Source organism: Manis pentadactyla, chromosome 14 (assembly GCF_030020395.1).
Source record: "Manis pentadactyla isolate mManPen7 chromosome 14, mManPen7.hap1, whole genome shotgun sequence".
NCBI classification, from domain to species: domain Eukaryota; kingdom Metazoa; phylum Chordata; class Mammalia; order Pholidota; family Manidae; genus Manis; species Manis pentadactyla.
Window position 1 is genome coordinate 23372594 of NC_080032.1, and position 21297 is coordinate 23393890.

A 21297-nucleotide genomic window follows, 5' to 3' on the forward strand; every position below is an offset into this window, starting at 1 on the left:
AGTGCTGAGAGACTGAGCAATAAATATGCCAGAAACTGCTAGAAGCTCAGGATGGTTGGAACAGATGTTGTTGGGAAGTGTGTGTGTGTGGGGGGGTCAAAGGCAAGTGGGGATCAGAGGGTCCTGAAAGCCAAGAGAGGGGCACTGGAAAGACGTTGAAAGCCTTTAATCGGCAGAGTGACAATTCTGTTCTTTGGGCAGGTTATTCTGGCTGCTGAGTGGAGAATGGACAAAAGGAGTAACCCAAAGCTGAGGCCAGGCCAGAGGCTGCTGCAGTCTGGAAAAAGACTTGTGGGTGCAGTGTGCGAGCAGTGGAAGAGGTGACGGATGGATCTGAGAGCTCTGGAGGACAAGATCTGGGTTTATCATGATAAAGACAATGATATTGACAAAAACCTTATATAGGGACTTAAACAATAGTTCTTCTTCAAATGAGTGGGAATCTTTCCACTTATGGGAAATTGCTTGAGTGGGAATCTTCTCCCTGCTCTTTTTATTCGGAAAAATTTCAAACCTTAGAAGAGTTAAGATAGTTTCCATGAACATCCATGTACCCTTCACTTATATTTACCTGTTGTTATATTTGCTTCTCTCTCTTCCTCTCTGTATGTATAGCTCTTTTCCTGAACCACTTGCAAGTTAGAGGCAGAAATTTGATACTGTATCTCCAAATTCTTCATCTCCTTTGAATAAAAGATATTCTTACATAACCACAATGCCATAATTTTATTGAGAAAATTTAACATTGATACAACACTATAAGATAAAGTCCATATTAAAAATTTCACCAATTGTTCCAATAATGTCTTTTCAAGCTGATTTTTATTTAAACAATTAATATCCAGTCAAGGTTTGTGCACTGCATTTAGTTGTGTCTCTCTTTTTGTGTGTGTGTGTGTGTGTGTGTGGGTCAGTGTTAGAAATGTTTATTTAAAAAAGATCATTAAAATATAGGAAGTCTAATGTAATCAGTTCTACTTTCTGTATAACATTTTTACTTTGAAATAATTTCAAATTTACAGAAATGTTGCAAAGATAGCGTAAAGAGTGTTCTTATGATTTGGGGAGAGTCACCAATTATTTACATTTTGCTACATTTACCTTATCATTCTGTCTAGAAATATAAATTCCTATTTTTTTCAGAACCACTTGAAACTAAGTTGCTTCTCTTGCCCCTTAACTGTTGTCTCTTTGGTCTTTAATCTAGGTGATTGCCTAGCTATTTTGTGTGTATTTCACAACACTGACTTTTTGAAGAGTTCAGGCCAGTTGTTTTGAAGAATGTCCCTCAATTTGGATTTGTGTGTGTTTCTGTTTTCCACGATTAGATTCAGGGACAACATCTTTGAATACTACCTAGGTGATGATGTGTCCTTTCCAGCAAAATATTAGGGGGCATATGTTGAGATGTTAAGTTTCATTGGTTAAGCTGAGTTGAAATTCTGGCAGCTTATTTTGCTAGCTGGGCAGGTTGGTTATTGAGACTGTTTTCTCAGCTGTCAAGGGCAATAATAATCCTGGTTTCACAAGGTTGTTGAATTGATATGTGTAAGGCACTTAAGACAGTGTCTGGTACATTGTAAGTGTTTGGTAAGTAATAATAATAATACAAATTTTTATTATAGTTATCACTGCTATTCTTACCAAAATTTATAGAGGCCTTCACGTGTGAGAGGCACTGAGCCCAGTGCTCAATTCTTTACCCCTCCAGCACCCAGAACGATGACTGGCACAGAAGAATCATTCAATAAATATTTATTGACAAAATGACAGCTCAGTGAGATAGATTGCTATAAAAATCGCACCATTTTACAGATGAGGAAACAGGTTAAGAGCAGTGAAGTAATTTACTGAAAGTGTGTACACTGCAGTAAGTGGCAAGAGCCCCATTTGAACCAAGCTTGTAGGGTTTGTAAAACGCAAGAAAGGAATCTGAATGTTTCTGGTAGATGTGTAGAATTGAACTGCAGAGCCTCGCACATTGCTGCTATCATACGGTAGGCACTCAATAAATGTTTGTTGAATGAATGATGAAAGAAAAAGTCAGCTAGGAAGAGGTTTTCCTGTTTCGCTAGGGACAGCGCTTATAGGGGACCTGGAAACCCTCCCTCCGCAAACTGCCCTTCGCCGGTTACCACAGGACCGCGGGTTTCAGCAGGGTGTGGCTTCCGGCGACCCCGCCCATCGCCAAAACACACCTTTCGCTTCTCCGCGCGTTCGCGGTTGGCTGTGGTGTTTTGGCCCACGCGTGGCACCGTAGCCTCAGTTTTATGTGGCGTCCGCAGCCGGGAAACCCGGCTTCCAGGATCTCGCGAGGCGGTCGGTGATGTCCGAGGAGCAAGCGAGGCCGAGTGGAGGCTCGCCGCAGGCCGTCGCGGTGACTGTCAGGGACGTCCAGGAACTGATAAGGCGCAAGGATGAGATTGAGGCGCAGATCAAGGCCAATTATGACGTGCTGGAGAGCGTGAGTGTGGGCTCGGGACTCCCGGCTGGCGTGATGGGAGCCCCGAGGCCTTCTGACCCGGTCTCCCGAGTCGGGAGGACCGCGAGGCCGTGGCGGCCTCCTCTTACGCTCCCAGCTGTGGCTTGTTCCCTCCCCGGGAGGCCTACAGAGTGGCATTTGTGATGTTAACTGCTAAGGACAATTAGTCGTGCTGTTACAGCAAGCGTTCATGAGCCCTTACCGTGTGCTGGGCGCTGTTTTAAGTGCATTGCTTTAGTTAGCTCACTTAATCCTCGCAGCAGGCCTTTGAGGTGAATTCTGTTATTTCCCCAATTTTAGGGATGAGAAAACAAGCGTTACTTAAATTTGCCTGAAGTCACACAGCTAATAAATTTGCAGAGTCAGGGTAATAAATCACCATTAGCAGTCCTTGTACATTTACAAGATGTCTTGTCCTTTGCTAACCACTTTATGTCAGAGCATCTTAAACTTCAATGTGTATGCAAATCACTTGGGGATCTTGTTAAAATTCAGGTTCTGATTGGGGGACGGGGCGCGCAGAAGCAGAGCTGCATTTCTAGCAAATTCCCAGCGAAGTTGATGCGATTGGTCTAAGGACCGGACTTTGAGGGACAGCTCATTATCATCATATCATTATCATATAAGCAGGAAACTGAGGCCCAGAGTGAGGCAAACTCTTGCCTAGAGTCATATCGCTAGAAAGTGGCAGTGGTGAGGCTAGTTCTCAGGTCTGTCTGGCTCCAAAACTTACGCAGTTTTTCTTTTGCCACCGAGTAAAACCACAAATCAATTTTCAGAGGAAGAGAAAATTACATCTTGTATAGTGCAGGTGGAATGCATTTAGGTGATGGAAATCAGATGAAGTGTATATGGAGTTCAGGGTACCATTTTCCTGGGTGCTGATTATATGCCTGAAGGTTGTTGGTTTACGTGTCTGCTTTATCATGAAATCCACACAACTATCCTGTGGAGGTATTATGTTACCCTGAAGCTTCGAAAGGGGAAGTCACTTGCTTAAAGTCACAAAGAGGAATTAAGATCTCAAGCCTGTTGAATCTAGAATCTGTACTTTCAGCATTATGTTAGCAGTTTCTCAAACTTTAGTTACCTTCTACCACAAGCAGGCTGCTATATCCATATACTTCCTGTACTGTTATTTCCTTGATATTTGTAAGCCCACTTTTTTACTTAAGTAAAATTAAAAAATTTTTGGTAACATTAATGTACAATTACATGAGCAACATTATGGTTACTAGATTCCCCCCATTATCAACTCCCCACCACATACCCCATTATAGTTACTGTCCATCAGCGTAGTAAGATGCTACAGAATCACTACTTGTCTTCTCTGTGCTGTACTGCTTCCCCGTGCCCCACCTCCTACATTATCTGTGCTAATCATAATGCCCCTTTTCCCCCCTTATCCCTCCCATCCCACCCATCCTCCCCAGTCCCTTTCCCTTTGGTAACTGTTAGTCCATTCTTGGGTTCTGTGAGTCTGCTGCTGTTTTGTTCCTTCAGTTTTTTCTTTGTTCTTATACTCCACATATGAGTGAAATCATTTGATACTTGTCTTTCTGCGCCTGGTTATTGCACTGAGCATAAATACCCCATCCATGTTGTTGTAAATGGTAGGATTTGTTTTCTTCTTATGGCTGAATAATATTCCATTTACTTAAGTAAATTTATTTCGAAAGGAAATTTTATAACTCTAAGGCCCATGAAAAAATGAGAATCTCTTCCCTTTAAATATAAGGTAAAAAGCATATCGAGTGTTACAATATATTTATTGCTCTTAGCTGGTTACTATTGCTTGCTGAAGGCTTTGAACTTGAAGTCCTGGTCTAGGTTGTTTTTAAAAACAAGTGGAGGACTAAAACTATAAATCTCTTAGAATAAAGCATAGGACTAAAACTTTGTGACCTTGGATTAGGCAAAGCCTTCTTAGATATGATGCCAAAAGCACAAGCCAGAAAAGAAAAAGTAAACTGGGTTTCATCAAAATGTAAAATTGTGTTTCAAAGGACACACTGAAGAAAGTGAAAAGACAACTTACAGAATGGGAGAAAATATTTTCAGATCATTATCTAACAAGGGATCCAGAAAACACAAAGCACTCTTCCAACTCAGTGCTAAAAAAGACAAACAATTTGATTAAAAAATGGGCCAAATACCTTAACAGACACCGAAGAAGATACACAGATGGCAAATAAGCATATGGAAAGGTGCTCCACATCATATGTCATCAGGGAAATGCAACTTAAAACAACCTGAGATACTGCTGCATCCCTGTTAGAATGGCCAATATCTAGAACAAGTGCTAGCAAGGATGTGGAGCAACAGGAACTCTCATTTGGAGCTGGTGAGAACGCAAAATGGTACAGCTACTTTGGAAGACAGGTGGGCAGTTTCTTACAAAACTAAATGTACTCTTATTATCCAGCAGTCACACTCCATGGTATTTACCCAAAGGACCTAAAAACATGTCCACATGAAATCCTGCATGATGTTAATAGCATCTTTTTTCATAATTGCCAAAACTTGGAGGTGATCAAGCTGTCCTTAAGTAGGTGAATAGATAAATTGTGGTCCATCCAGGCAGTGGAATATTACTCAGTGCTAAAAAGAAATGAGCTAGCAAGCCATGAGAAGACGTGGAGGAACCTTAATGCACATTACTAAGGGAAAGAAACCAGTCTGAAAAGACTTCATTTGTATGATTGCAACTATATGACATTCTGGAAAAGGCAAAGCTATAAAGACTCTAAAAAGATCAGTGGTTCCCAGGGGTTGAGGGTAGTGGGAAGGATGAATAAGCAGAGCACAGGGAACTTTTAGAGCAGGGGAATACCCTGTATGGTACTATAATGATGGATACGTGTCATTATACACTTAGCCAAGTCCATAGAATGTAAAACACCAAGAATGAACCCTAAGGTAAACTATGGATTTTGAGTTAATGACAGGAAACAGTAGGTGCATCCCAGGGGCTTCCAGAGAGAAAGCAAAGTGCGTGGGATCCCTCCTCCTGGTACATGTGTACACTGAGCAGCTTGTCTCTCTGCTGACTAATAACTACAGCCATCATTTGTTTTATGTGTATTAGTTTCCTGGGGCTATCACAAATTGCCACAGCCTTGGTGGCTTAAAACAACAAAATTTATTCTCAACAGTTGTGGAGGCCGGAAGTCTGAAGTCAGGGTGTCAGCAGGGCTGGCTCATTTGGGGCTCTGAGGAGAGTCTGTTTCATGCCTCACTCCCAGCTTCTGTTGGCAGCTGGCCACCCTTGGTTTGTAGTTGTATAACTCCAATCTCCCCTTTGTCTTCACGGGGTTGCCTTCTCTGTGTGTGTCCAAATGTCCTTCTCTTTTCTCTTACACCCATCATTGGATTTAGATTCCACCCTAAATCCAACATGATCTTATCTCAAGCTCTTTAACTTAATTATACCTGCAAAGATCCTTTGTCCAAATAGGATCATATTTTGCAGGTTCTGGGGGTGAGGACTTGGGCTATCTTTTCACCCCATGTGAATGTGCCTGGCATGTGCTAAGCACTCAACTCATTAATTCTCCCAACAGGTGGGAAGGGAGGTTGAGTGCTATTATTCCCATTTTATAATTGGGAAAGCTGAGGCTTAGAAGTGAAGGTCTTAATAAAGGGAACCCAGGTTGTACATGGCAGAACTGAGTTTCAAATCGAAGTCTGACTGTAAAGGCCCTGCCCTGTGTCATATGACACATTTTATTGCTTTTGTGCACCATGCTCTGACTTATGTAGAAAAAGACTTTAAAATGTTAAAACAAGTGTATTTTCTTGAATAGTGAATTTATTTCCATAGTCAAAGTTCAAAGTCTACAAAAGGAGATGAAATGAAAAGCCTCCCTCCCTCCCATTCCCCAGCCATCCCATTCCTCTCCCTGGAGGCAACCAGTGATACCAGCATATCCTTCCCAAGGAAATCCCTTTCAGATCTTTTTTATTTTCAGAAGAACCAAAGGCCTGCCACAGCTGGGAGCTCTTTGGAGTTTCACTCCCCAGCAGCTTCCAAGGGCACCAGCCAGGTGTCAGCTGCTGTCGGAAGGAAAGTTTAGAGGAGTCGAGGAGGCTGGCCTTGGGGAAGATGCTCAAAAGAGTCTAGTTTTATCTGCACTGTTTTAACTTCAAAAGAGGAGAATGGATTTCTGCAATACCTGTTTTATTAAAATTAATTTAAAAATAGTGCCCATCTCAGAGGGTGGTTGTGAGCAGATGTGGGTAAAGTGCCAGGCCTGTGCTAAGTGATCTATAAAGGGCAGCTTTCCTTACTGTCACCTTTATTATGATTGCAAAGGAAAAGAGTCTGGGGAGAGGCCTTGAGGACTTGATACTTGTGAAATCTTGTTAACCACTTTCTTCCCTATAGCAAAAAGGCATTGGGATGAATGAGCCGCTGGTGGATTGTGAGGGCTACCCCAGGTCAGACGTGGACCTGTACCAAGTCCGAACCGCAAGGCACAACATCATCTGTGAGTGGTCCTTGCAGGGCACATTGCCCCACCTTGACACCAGGGGTGTTTAGGGCCCACAAATGAAATCACCAGTGTTCCACGTTGCCTGCTTCCTTCCCTCTGCTTGATGAGATTGCCTCATTGTTCCTATTGAGGGACTGGGGATAGGTTAGACTCTAGAGTTCTATATTTGTGGTTTCATGTTTCATTGAAAAAAATTTTTTTATTAAGGTATTATTGATGTACACTCTTATGAAGGTTTCACATGAAAAAACAATGTGGTTACTACATTTACCCATATTATCAAGTCCCCACCCATACCCTAATGCAGTCACTGTCCACCAGTGTAGTAAGATGCCACAGATCCACTGTGTGCCTTCTCTGTGCTACACTGTTCTCTGCGTGATCCTCCACACCACGTGTACTAAACATAATATCCCTCAATCCCCTTCTCCCTCCCTCCCCACATGCCCTCCCACACCCCTCCCCTTTGATAACCACTAGTTCCTTCTTGGAGTCTCTTGAGTCTGCTGCTCTTTTGTTCCTTCAGTTTTGCTTCTTTGTCATACTCCTCAAACGAGGGAAATCATTTGGCACTTGTCTTTCTCCACCTGGCTTATTTCACTGAGCATAATGCCCTCTAGCTCTATCCATGTTGTTGCAAATGGTAGGATTTCTTTCTTTCTTATGGCTGAACAGTATTCCATTGTGTATATGTACCACATCTTTATCCATTCATCTACTGATGGAACACTTAGGTTGCTTCCATATCTTGGCTTGGTAAAAAGTGCTGCAATAAACATAGGGGTGCATATGTCTTTTTGAGTCTGAGAAGTTGTATCCTTTGGGTAAATTCCAAGGAGTGAGATTCCCGGGTCAAATGGTATTTCTATTTTTAGTTTTTTGAGGAACCTCCATATTGCTTTCCACAATGGTTGACCTAGCTTACATTCCCACCAGCAGTGTAGGAGGGTTCCCCTTTCTCCCCGCATCTTTGCCAGCATTTGCTTTTCTTAGTCTTTTCAATGCAGGCCATCCTTACTGGTGTGAGGTGATATCTCATTATGGTTTTAATTTGCATTTCCCTGATGATTAGTGATGTGGAGCATCTTTTCATGTATCTGTTGATCATCTAAATTTCTTTGGAGAACTGTCTCCATATCCTCTGCCCATTTTATAATTGGGTTATTTGCTTTTTGGGTGTTGAGGCGTGTAAGTTCTTTATGTATTTTGGATGTTAACCCCTTGTCGGATATGTCATTTACACATATATTCTCCCATACTGTAGGATACCTTTTTGTTTTGTTGATGGTGTCCTTTGCTGTACAGAAACTTTTTAGGTTGATGTAGTCCCATGAGTTCATTTTTGCTTTTGTTTCCCTTGCTCAAGGAGATGCATTCAGGAAGAAGTTGCTTATGCTTATATTCAGAAGATTTTTGCCTATGTTGCTAAGAGTTTTATGGTTTCATGACTTATATTCAGGTGTTTGATCCATTTCGAGTTACTTTTGTATATGGGGTTAAACAATAATCCAGTTTCATTCTCTTGCATGTAGCTGTCCAGTTTTTCATTTTATTTTTAAGAACTTCATGTGGAAACTTTTTTGAAGTAACAGTGGAAGCCCAAGTAAAATATTGCTTACAATCCTAATCAATTAAGAATAGGAAATACATTCAATACATTCAGCTGTTAATGATCATGACCTAAATACAGTCATGAAAACATAAAAGAATTTAGTCCCTCAGGAAAGACACTTCAAGTAGGCAGTGTGGTGCTAGTCATCAGAAACCCAGTCTCTGCCATCTGTAGGACATTCTGTCTTCAGGGTCACCATGTCCATGTGCCAAGCAGAAAGAAAGGGAAGGAAGGATGTGGGAAGGGTAAATGGTCCTGTGCCAGCTAGCACCCCACCTTTTATGGATCTGTCCTTCATGTCCCACCCCACCACTACCCTGCTTGGTCAATTTCTGCTTTCCCCTCCTAGACAAATCTAAGAATAAGCCCCAAATTTCCCTCCAGTTTGATCATCTTAACGTGGTTTTGCCCTGCAAGAAACATTGGGGAGCATACTCTATTGTGGGTATGTCATTGTCTAAATAAAATCCTTTACTTACTTATAATAAAGCAACAAGGAGAGATTAGGTTTTTTGATAGAGCACTAGTATTCTGTTTCTGCTATAACAAGTTACCACAGACTTAGTGGCTTAAAATGTCACAGATTTACTATCTTATAGCTCTGGAGGTGAGATGTACAAATGGGTCTCATGGGGCTGAGATTAAGTTGTTGTCAAGGTTCTGTTCCTTCCAGAGGCTCCAGGGAAGAACCCATTTCCTTATCTTTTCCAGCTACCAGAGACACCCACCCTCCTTGGCTTGTGGCCCCTTCCATCTTCTGAGCCTACAGTTGCATCTTTCAATCCCTGATTCTGTCATCACATCTTTCTCTTGCTCTCTGCCTCCCTCTCTCACTTACAAAGACCCTTGTGGTTATGCTGAGCCCACCATCTGGATAATCCAGGATCATCTCCCCATCTCAGGGTCCTGAGTTTAGTCAAGTCTGCAAAGCCCCTGTTAGCCTGAAAAGTGACAAGGATCAGGATGGGAACATCTGTGGGGGCCATTATTCACCCTGCCCCAGAACAGCAACCAGCACTGGCTACCGCAGTCATATCAGAAGGGAATTTATCATCCACATTTTTCACTTAATGACCTCTGTTTTACCTGTTTGAGTCTTGACTCCATCTGCAGTGTGTGTTGGTGTAAGGCCATGCCTCTCTGGGGGTCAGGGGGTGCAAGTAACCCCAGGGGTGTGATACAGCCTAAGATGCCAAAGGCTCCTTGGAGCCACAGTATAATTATAGAATAGTCCCTTTGAATACCAGTTTTCCTTGGAAATTTTTGGAAAAGAAGCATGCCTTTTTTTTTTTTAAGAGGCAAAGGGAAGGCCACCTTTTATTAGTTTTTAGGAGGAATTTGGAGAGGGTTGTTTTAAAGCAAAGGTCATTGGAGGGGAACAAGACGTGCAGGTGGTGGTGGTTTCTCACTGGCTGCGAAGCTGGTCAGTACGTCACTGCTGGGGTACAGGAGGATCTTCCTTCTATTTTTTTTTTTTCTTTTTTGAAGCAGAAGATGAAATTCCTATGTGAAAAGTGTCCTCCGTCATCAAAATAATTCCTTTCTGCCTTCTTCCTGCTGGTCATTCAGGTTGCAATGAGTGGTCCTTGCCTGAGAACTCTTCCTTCATGGTGTTCCAATTCAAATGAGGGATCCTTTGTTTATTTTCACAACCTCTAGACTTTAAAGGAGGTACATTTAGTTTGCATGGGAACAAGTTGGAAAGATCGTTGCCTGTGGTTGCTTTAGGCAGTTTAGCAGAAGCCAGAATAATTTAATATTTTTAGAAGCATGCCATTTTTATTTTTAAAAAAATAGGAAAATACAGAGTAGGGCAAAACCATGTTAAGATATCAGACTGGAGGGAAACTTGGGGCTTTTGGCTTAACTTTTAGACTCCCCAGGTATATAGCCCTCTTTCCTCTGCAGTTAGGAGGATTCAGGAGGAAACCAAAGCGGTAGCCTGCAGGGAGTGAGAGCACTGACATCGCTGATCTCCTAGACTAGCAAGGTCAGGCTGCCTGGCTGGGTAAGCCCTCGTTGCAATCATCAGATGTCATTGTAGTTACTTGTTCTGTTGCTGCTTTTCTTGCTAGAGTGTAAGCTTCATGAGGGGTAGCCCTTCTGTCTTGTTCTTAGATTTGTCCTTGGCCTCTAGCCCAATGTCTGGCATGTGATAAGTGCTTGTTATATATGAAGTAAATGAATGTGGGACTCTTGTGTCCTCAGTTGTCTTGCTTGGCCCCTGATACAGTGTTATCCCCCCAGGCTTGCAGAACGATCACAAGGCGGTAATGAAGCAGGTGGAGGAGGCCCTGCACCAGTTGCACGCTCGTGACAAGGAGAAGCAGGCCCGGGACATGGCAGAGGCCCATGAGGAGGCCATGAGCCGCAGCCTGAGTCAGAGTGAGGGTCTCAGCCCCCCTCAGGCCTTTGCCAGAGTGAATAGCATCAGCCCTGGCTCCCCTGCCAGTGTCGCGGTAAGCTGGGACCTGGCCACCTAAAGCTGCACCCAGAGGTGCTGTGGGTCAGGTAGCCATGGGCTGGGCCTGGGGCACTGTGGAGAGATGGACCCACTGCCTCCATGCTGCAACTTGACTCCACTTAGTTGTTCAGCAAAAATTGACTGAGGCCATTGGGGGTAGCGTCTCAGAGAGGAGTCAGCCCGGCTGCCACTGGGGAGACCTGGGACACAAGATTGAAGGTGATAAATGTCCCAGGAGAGGGAAGGAGGATCTCCTGGGGCTTATTTTAGCTGGCACTGAATCATGGACCTGAGAATGACAATAGCTTCCATTTACTGAGCCCTTGCTCGACACCAAGCATCCTGCCAAGTGAGTCATGTTTTTTACCAGGTATATTTAAACATTTTTTAAACAGTTTTATTGAGATATAATATACATGCAATAAAATTTACACATTAAATCATACAATTCCATGGCTTTTACTATATTCACAGAACTGTGCATCCATCACCACAGCTAATTTTACAGCATTTTCATTTTCCTAAAAAGAAACCCCACCCTCCAATTCCCAGTCCCTGGCAACTGTCAGTTTGCTTTCTGTTTCTATGGATTTACCTATTCTGGGCATTTCATAAGAATGGAATCCTACACCATGTGGTCCTTTATGACTGGCTTCTTCCACTTAGTATCATGTTTTCAAGGTTCTTCCATGTTGGAGCATTTATCTATTCCATTCTTTTTTATGGCTGAGTCACATTCCATTGTATGGATAGGCCACATTCTGTTTATGGATTCATTAGTTAACAGACATTTGGTTTTTAGCTGTTATGAATAATGCTACTATGAACATCATGTATGAGTTTTTAGGTGGACGTATGTTATTTCTCACAGCCACCTCTCGGTTAAGTACCAATCTTACCCCATTTCACCCATGAGAAAAAGCCTCAGAGACCTGAAGAGGCTTATACCAGGGCACATAACTCCAAAGCTGTGGAACTGGGTCCTGAATCCAGGTCCTGCCAATCATCTTTAATGATTACAAGGCAGATACAGCTCTGTTTTATTCTGCAGCATCTCACACAATGCTATAGTCAGCCCATGACAAATATCTGTTGAAGAGATGAATGAGTTGTGATCTGTGTTCTTTGAATGAAAGGGTCATCATGCTAGTCCTGGGTCAGCCATGTGCCTGTGGCTGCTTGTTTGGGAGCTTCCAGGGCAATCTGCTCTAAGTTCTGACCCCTAAACAAAATGGGTCCAGATTGGCCTACCTCTTTACCCCTGAACCTGGGTCAGGATCCTGGAGAGCAGCATTTGGCTTTTCCCCACATTCCTTAAGGTCTCTACAACCGCCAGCTTTCATCAGATGTCAGCCAGACCTGGCCCTCTTTTACTAGGTCTGCACTAGAGGGAGACCCCAGGAGGAAGTGGCCCAGTTACCCAGCACACCTTCCTATGGGAGGTATCTAATCCCTGACCTCTTACTTTAGTAACTGCCATTCTGCCCTGTGGAGAACAAGCTCTTGATCTTGATGTTAAATTGGGTGGGGAAGGGTAAAGAACACCAGACCACATTAACCTCTAGCCTGGCTTTCTCTTCTCCCTTTAGGGTCTGCAAGTGGATGATGAGATCATGGAGTTTGGCTCTGTGAACACCCAGAACTTCCAGTCTCTGCATAACATTGGCAGTGTGGTGCAGCACAGTGAGGGGGTGAGTTGGGTGTCATGTGACATCTAGTCAGTAACCCAAGAGTTGCCGGGGCTGGACTGTTTTGGGACCTATGCTGCCTTCAGAGTGCTGCTTCTCAGGCCCAGGGCCTTTGCCCTTGCTGTTCCTCTGCCTTGAATGGTTTTTCTCATTTCCCTTCCTCATCATGTATAAATGACTCCTTCTCAGTTGGGCCTTTCCAGCCACCCTCAAATTACCCTTCCCTCCTTACTATCCATGTTTTGTTTTCATTTAACAGTGTTTCTTGGAGAGCTTTCCATTTGACATGTACCTTGCTCTCTTTCACTGTTGCCTTGTACTCCATTGTATGAGTGTGCTCCAGTTTGTACATCCACTGCCTTATCATTGGGCATTTCCGTTATTCCCAGTTTTATGCCAGCACAAACAGTTGTATATATTTGCTCACAACTGTGCACACATGTGTCCTCTTCTTGAGGTAGCTACCAAAAAGCAGAATTATAGGCTGTAAGTGTGTGCACACTTAAAGTTTATTTATTTTATTTTTTATTAAGGTATGATTGATATACACTCTTATGAAGGTTTCACATGAAAAAACAATGTGGTTACTACATTTACCCATATTATCAAGTCCCCACCCATACCCCAATGCAGTCACCGTCCATCCGTGCAGCAAGATGCTACTGCACACTTAAAGTTTTAATAAGTTTTACTAATTTGCATGTGAGTATCATATCAATAGTACACTGGTTTTACTTATCTTTTAACACTTTTGCTAAAGTGGCATCTTATTTTAATTTGTGTTTTCCTGTTTACCAGTAAGTTTGGATATCTCTTTTTATATATTCATGAATGTTCATATTTTCATTTCTGTGAATTGTCTGTTTATTTTTTTTCCCGTTTTTGTCTTTTAGTATTTGTCCTTCTCAAAAGTTGATTTGCAGGAATTTTTTATATGTTCTAGATATTAAACATATGCCTGTTTATATGTTGTACTTTTTTGTTGTTGTTGTTGTTATCTCTTCAACTTTGTTAATAGTGACTGATTACTTGAAAGATTTTTTAAAAATTCAGTTAGATATACATTTTGTGGAATTTAGTGATATTACAGGGTTCTTTTCCTGCCAAAACCATACCTGAGAATTTAAAGAAACATGGGCAATGCATAGTAGCACAGTACTGTTCAAGCAATAGTACCGTGTATTAGAACTTGCTTGATTTGTGTGCATTTTGACAATTTCGGTCTTTAAAAATATAGTGAAAGTCACAATTCAAAATCGGCTGCATTCTTCCAGTTTCTGGCATGGTGTGCCATCAAATAACCTTTCCATGTAGTCATCACAGTTCATTTCTCAGTAATATAACCTCAACAAAAGTGGTTGTTTTTTTGGCCAAGATCCATACTTTATAGGAGAAATAATGGGGCTCAAAATCCACAGAAATTATTTACTAAAGTTTTTAGCTCTCAAACAGAATGTTTGGTTTAATCAACAGTTCTTGGTTTGTTTTGTTGCCACTCAACTCCTGCCTGGCCAAGCTGCTCATCATGTGTAACTCATCAGAAGGCAGGCAGTGGACTGAAACACAGCTGGCTTGTGCCTGTGCCCCCTGCTAGGAGTCAGTTTGACACCTTCATCAAGTCTGTACTTAAATGGAAGTTTGAAAGTTTGGTTTTGTCAAATTCATCAGTTTTGGTTGTATAGCTTTTGTATTTTATATCTGCTTAAAGAAGTTCTTACAGTACTTTTGTTTTTAGTTTTGTTCTCCATCTGGAATTTATCTTTTATTACTTTTTACAACAGTTTATTTTTAAAAATTTTTGGTAGCATTAATTTTACAACAGTTTTATTGAGGTATAATTTGCATACCATACAGGTTCCCCATTTAAAGTGCATAATTCCATGTTTTTTTTAGTATATTCATAGGCTTATGGAACCATCACCACAATTAACTTCAGAACATTCTCATCACTCCCAGAAGAAACCTCATACTCTAGCAGTTTCTCCCCATTCTCCCCATACCCACCAACCACTGGCAGGACACTTTCTGTCTCTCTGGATTTGCTTATTCTGGACATTTCATGTAAATGGGAGCATACACTATGTGGTATTTTGGGACTACTTTCACGTAGCATAATGTTCTCAAGGTTCATCCGTGTTGTAGCATGTGTCAGTGTTTCATTCCTTCTTAGGGCCAAATAATCACCCATTATATGCATATGCCACATTTTATTTGTGCATTCATCAGTTGATGAATATTTGTGTTTGCACTTTTTGGCTATTGTGAATAATATTTCTAGGAACATTTGTATATAAACTTGTGTAGACATTTGTTTTCATTTCTCTTGAGTATATGCCTCATCTGGAATTAAATTTTGTGAATGGTATGAGATAGGGCACCCAACTTTTTTTTCCCCCTGAATGGATAGTAGTTGTCCCAGTACCATTTAGTGGGTAGTTAATACTTTTTCTGCTTGTTTATATTGCCACTTCTGTTATATACCTAATTCCTGTATGTGACATTCTTTTTTTCTTTTTTTTTAAAATTACAGTATCATTTATGTATATCAACAATCTTATAAAGGTTTCATATGAGCAACATTGTGGTTTCAACATTCACCCATATTATCAAGTCCCCCCACCCACCAGCCCATTGTAGTCACTGTCCATCAGTGTAGTAAGATGCTATAGAGTCCTTTTCTTCTCCATGCTATACTGCCTTCCCTGTGACGTACCTATATTATGAGTGCTAATTATAGTACACTTTAATCCCCTTCTCCCTCACTCCCCTCCCCCCCTCCCCAACCCCTTCCCTTTGGTAACTGCCAGTCTCTTCTTGGAGTAAGCCAGTATTGCTGTATACTTTCCTCTTAGAACTGCTTTTGCTGCATTCCACAGGCTTTGGCTGTTGAGTTATTGTTTTCTCTCTGTGCCTCAGCTTCTTTGTTTTCCTGTTCTCTAATTTCTATTTCATTTACTATCTCCTCTACCTCATCTAATCTGCTTTTAAATCCGTCATATGTTTCATTTCAGATACAGTATTTTTCAAAGTTTCTGTCTCTTTCTTGAAGTCCTCCCTGAGTTCTTGAATGTTTTTTTCATAGCGCCATGAGCATGTTTATGTTTTTTATTTTGAAATCTTTATCAGGTAGATTGGTGATTTCAGTTTCACTTAGCCCTCTTTCTGGCATCTTTTCCTGTAATTTTGTTTGGACAAAATTATTTTGCCTTTTCATTTTTTAGTGATTCCTATGGAATTACAACTTTGTGTAGTTTGTGCCCTCTAGTGCCCAGAAGCTCTACTTTCTGGAGCTGCCAAGCACCTGTAGCAATGGCAGGGGTCACGGGCATGCGGAACTGGTGCCTGCCTGGAAGAAAGAGCTCTTTTCTGCCTTCCCGGCTGTTTTGCCTGCCTCCACTACCAGGTCCAGTGGGCCAAGCATGCAGGAAGGAGTCTCTGTGCTATGCCCCTGTAGCTGCCATAGGCAAGGCCGCCCTGGCTGGCCTGGCACAATGGCAGGTGCAGCAGGTATGTGGGACCAGTGCCTGCTGGGAGGAAGGAGCAGCAGACTGCATATTGCAGTGGGAGGCGTTGCCAGCCAGGGGGATGGAGCATCTGAAGCTCCTGAGATTTCCCAACCTGCTGGGCTGAGTGTGCCAGGATGATTTTGTCCACTTGCCCTTTCTCCTGAGCAGCAAGCTCTGTGTAATTTTTGCCACTTTAGTGCCCCTCTTGCTGTTCGGAAGTCTTTCAAAGTGCCCGCGTTTATTTTGTCCCCAGGGGGAGGGGATGCTGATTGTGCATATGTGCGTATCTGTTCTCTATAAGCAGCTGTAATCTCAGTCTCTTTGAGTAGTCCACCTGTATTTGCTTTCCAACCCCACTAATCTCCAGAGCACCATGTTGTATGGGTTCGTGCTCCTGGAGCAGATCTCCAGGGCTGGGTGTTAAGCAGTCCTGGGCTTCTACTTCTTCCCTGCTCCGTTTCTCTTCCTCCCACCTGTGGGCTGGGGTGGGGGGAGGGCTTAGGTTCTGCTGGATTGTGGCTTTGCTACTTTACCCTTTTTTGTGAGGTTTTCTGTTTTCTGTTCTATAGTCTTTGAGCCACTCTTTCAGGATTAGTTGTATTTGCTGTGTTTTCATGTTATATGTGGTTTTGGGAGGAGGTTCTGCCTCACTTCTCATGCTGCCATCTTTTTCCCCAGTCCTCTGACATTCTTTATTCTGTTTCATTAGTCTGTTCTGAACCCTTCTGGAGTTCCCTGGAACAAATCCATTTGTTCTTTATCAGCTTCCCTTTATCCTTTTGCCACGGAGGGTATATTAGTTGTTTATTGATAAGTGAAAAAATCACCCTAAAACTTAACAGCTTAAAATAGCAAACATTTATTATCTCTCACAGTTTCTGAGGATTGGCATCAAGGATGTTTTAGCTTAGGATGGATGGTTCTGGCATAGGGTCTTTCATGAGGTTGCAGTCACCTGAAGGCTTGACTGAGGTTAGAAAATCTGCTTCCAAGATGCCTCTCTCACATGGCTGTTGGCAGGAGGCTTCAGTTCCTCCTCACGCAGGCCTCTCCATCATGCTGCTTGGGTGCCCTCTCAGCATGGCGGCTGCTCCCATTGTGAGCGATCCAGGAGAGAGCCAAGGGGAGCAGTGGGCTTCCTTGACCCAGTCCCTAAGGTAGCATTCAAAGGGAGGGGAATTAGCCTTTACCTATTGAAGGAAAGAATATCAAAGAATTTATGGGCATATTCTAAAACCATCACACAGGGTTTCTGTTTTCCCTACTAGCTCAGTGACTACTTGTATAGATTCTCTAACCATTTTCATTTTGTTGCCATCTCTCATCTTTGCAGTCCCCTTTCCCATTTTGTTATTTGTCCTTGTGGTGGTATACCTTTGTAATCCCTTTACTGTTCCATCGTCATTTTAGTGAAGTTTCTGGAGGTGGTACAGATTCACTGTGTTTATCCAAAGTCTCTCTTTTTCCCTCCTTTTCCCTCCATCTTTTCTAGCTGTTATGGCTCATTCATGTCTCTTGTGTACCTTAATGTACATACTTTCAAACTTTGCAGTTGTCTGGGCTCACTGTTACTCGTTTATTATGTTTCTTTTCTCCTGGATGAGGTAATACATGCACCTGGTAAAGACAGAAGAACCAAAGAACATGTAATGGGAAGTCTCCCTCTACTCCATATCCAGTGCTGTCCTCCAGAGGTAGCCACTTTTCCAGCTGTGTGTCTGCCTAGAGATAGTCTGTTCATACACCAGCATATAGAGCTACTGGTTGTGTTTATTAAGGTGTAGTTTTCCTACAGTAAAATTCACCCTTTTCAGTGTACAGTACTGTGAATTTTGACAAATGTTTATAGTCAGATAACTGCCACTGTATTGTAGATACAGGGGCAGTTCCATTGTCTCTCCAAAATGGCCTCCTATCCTTTTGTGGTTAACCCTCCCCCTAACTGCACCCCAGATAACCGCTGATCTGCACTTTGTCTCTATAGTTTTACCTTTTCCAGATTGTCATATAAATGGAACCTCCCAGTGCATACTGCCTTATAAGTCTGGCTCCTTTCCCCCAGCATCTAACATCTGAGAGTCTTCCATGTTGTTGAGTGAATCTGGGGCTCACTTCTTTCTATGTTCATCCACTGTGCCATGAACTCCGTTCATTGTTGAGTTGTAGGAGTTTTAAAAATATATTCTGGATATTAATCCCTTGTCAGACATATGATTTAAAATATTTTCTCCCATTCCATGGGTTGCTTTTTCAGTCTGTTACAGTGTCCTTTGATTTAAGAAGTTCTAAATTTTGATCCATCTTGGCTTTAATCTATAATTTTCCTTGGTGTGTATTCTACGTACTTAAAATTAAAGTAATTTACATATATGTGGTAAGAAAAAATTAATGGCACAGAAAGATATAAAAGTAAATGTCATCATCTTCTCTTACTCAAAACTACTTGTGTTTCTCTCTGGAAGTAAACACTGTTAACGGTTTTGTTGTGTATCTTCCAGAAAACTTTGTATGCATAAAGCAACACATGTCCTTTTAGAACATATATTCAGATTGGTTTGTACTTTGCTGGTTTTGTTTTGTTTTTACTAAAAATGCTTCATTCATGATACTATATTTGAACAATACCTTATGGAGTGGTATTTTGGTTTTTCAGTTTTTGAATTTATAAACAATCCTGAAGTGAATGCTTCATTCATATATCATTTTGTACTTTTGAAAAATATGTTTTGTATGCGGCTTAAAAAAATTTTTTTATCGGGGGAGACCTGTTTCTCCAGGAAGGTGGTACTGATTTGCGGCCCCACTGGCTGCCTTAAGGTGCTACTTCCCCAACATTCTCACCAACTGCAGGATTTTGCTTAATATAAGCATCCTTACCTATCTGATGTGCACAAATCAGCATCTTAGCATTTTAGCCTGAATCTCTTTTAACTAAAATGGGCTTATTTTCCTTTCAGAAGCCCCTGAATGTGACAGTGATCCGAAGAGGGGAGAAACACCAGCTTAGACTTGTCCCAACCAGCTGGGCGGGCAGAGGACTGCTGGGGTAAAGTATTATTCACACTGTAGTGTCAATTGGGTGTTTTTTACACAGGAAGCTGCAGGAGGAGGTGGGGTTCTTGCGAAATGATGGGAATTCCCAGACAGCCTGTACAAACTTGTGGTAAATACTTGTGGCAGAATGAGATGCAGGTATGGAGGTGGAGGGAGCCCTGGTCTCTCTGGTTGTTTCATTAACTGGGCAGTTGCTTTAAAATAACAAGAATATAGTTGAAAGCTCAGAAGGGCTCACCTCTGATCTTCCTGAATGGAGCCAGCAAACTTATGTCATTCCTTTCCTTCTTGTCTTCCAGCTGCAACATTATTCCTTTGCAAAGATGACTGTCCCTGGGCAACATAAGAGGAAAGCATCTTCCCTTGGCCTGGACTTGGGTCTAGTGGAGATTTCCTCCTTCTATTCTCTCCTTGAAGTAAAAGGATCTGGAAGAGGCTGGAAGCCTGAGCATCTAGGTGGTGGAAGTGCTGTGGTCTCCCAGTGTACTTAGTTGGAATTAAAGCATTGATAAAAACTTGATTTGTGCTTAGCATCTTTTGCAAATTAGGCCATGGCATTAAATGGGAACCCTCTGGATTGTGGGCAGGTGGGCAGGAGTTATTCTGGCAGGTGCTGATAAAACTATTCTTTCAGTAATTTTTTTCCCCCAAATAAACAGTTTTACAGTGCTGAAATGACAATGTTATCACTCCAGATGAATTTCTTATGAACCTCTCAAACCAAGCTCAGATGGGAGTTAGAATATCTTTATAGAAAACTGGGCAGAACAAACCAACAGTTGTGCTGAAGTCAAGATTTGACCAACCCCTCAGGAATGTCAGCCTTCAGTGAATGGGGTTTCCAAACATGCAGGCTGCACCACCATCTGCATTTGTACTGCAGCATTGCTGCTCGGGATACAGAAGTTACATCCTCAGCAGTTGGACCTGCAAGGCCAAGGGAGAGTCAGGAGGCTCCCCAGGTAGCCCAGAGTGATTTTGGCTTCCTCTTCTGAAATCTACCAGTGGGCAGCAAGGTCCCCTCACTTCTGGAATAAAAGAACAAGCAGTTAGCTTCTAATTTGGCTTTTTATAATTGAGCTTCCTGGCCATGCTCTCAGATGAGCACTGTTTTTTTTTTTTTTTTTTTGGAGAGGGCATCTCTCATATTTATTGATCAAATGGCTGTTAACAACAATAAAATTCTGTATAGGGGACTCAGTGCATAATCATTAATCAACCCCAAGCCTAATTCTCAACAGTAGATGAGCACTGTTTTGTAAGCTGGTAAGGTGTGCTTGATGTTGCTGAAATATGTGTGGATCTGATTTCTTGAAAATGCTGATTCCTTTCTCCTTTTATTTTCTTTCTTTAATAGGGTAAAATGGGTTTCAGTGGTTCCTAGTGACTTTTTTACCTTCTGTCTCTCTTCACCATATCACAGTATTTATTTCCAAAGTTCCTGCAGATCCCTTTCTGTTTCAGAGGAGGTCTGGCACATTATGCTGAGGCATGCCCGTGTTCCTCAGGACTGGATTTTCTTGGGTTGGATACACATACCAGCTTGCCCTGACAGTTGTCAGTGTTGGGGTATGCTTCCAGCCATGAGTCCTCAAGCTCAGCTGGCTGACTTCCGGCAAACTGTACTCTAGCCCTACATCCACCATGTATTACCCCTGTAGCCACAGACATGCTGTTTACCATTGTTTGCTGCTTAAATCGTCTTCTAACTCCCAGTTGTATTTCAATCACTTTTATAACCCTAGACTATAATAAACGGCTTGTATCATCCAGTTTGTTTATTTGAAATGTATGCATATTAATCAGCCAGCATTGGGACACGTGAGTGGGGAAGATGGAGAATCATTCACATTCTCCTCAAATGAAAGCAGCAAAGAGTTTTCTGCAACAATGCCTTTGACTGGTTCCCTGCAGGTTCGCCCAAGAAACCTCAGGGTGGGCCACTTGTACGGCTTCTTGAGAGTCTAGCAGAGAGTAACTTTAAGTGGAATGATC

General features: G+C 42.1%; 1 protein-coding gene across 2 annotated transcripts; it reads left to right on the forward strand.

Annotated features, from left to right (window-relative positions):
• The first annotated feature begins 2193 nt into the window (after nucleotides 1–2193).
• Nucleotides 2194–19822, forward strand: PSMD9 (proteasome 26S subunit, non-ATPase 9). Of its 2 annotated transcripts, XM_036929549.2 has the most exons (6): nucleotides 2212–2464; nucleotides 6870–6972; nucleotides 10838–11049; nucleotides 12644–12745; nucleotides 19206–19294; nucleotides 19602–19822. In XM_036929549.2, exons 1-6 carry the CDS (start codon nucleotides 2327–2329, stop codon nucleotides 19627–19629), a joined length of 672 nt encoding a protein of 223 aa, XP_036785444.1. In that variant the 5' UTR covers nucleotides 2212–2326; the 3' UTR covers nucleotides 19630–19822. The 2 variants fall into 2 exon arrangements, with proteins under 2 accessions (XP_036785445.1, XP_036785444.1); XM_036929550.2 differs by lacking the exons at nucleotides 6870–6972; nucleotides 10838–11049 and having other exon boundaries at nucleotides 2194–2464.
• Nucleotides 19823–21297: the final 1475 nt, after the last annotated feature.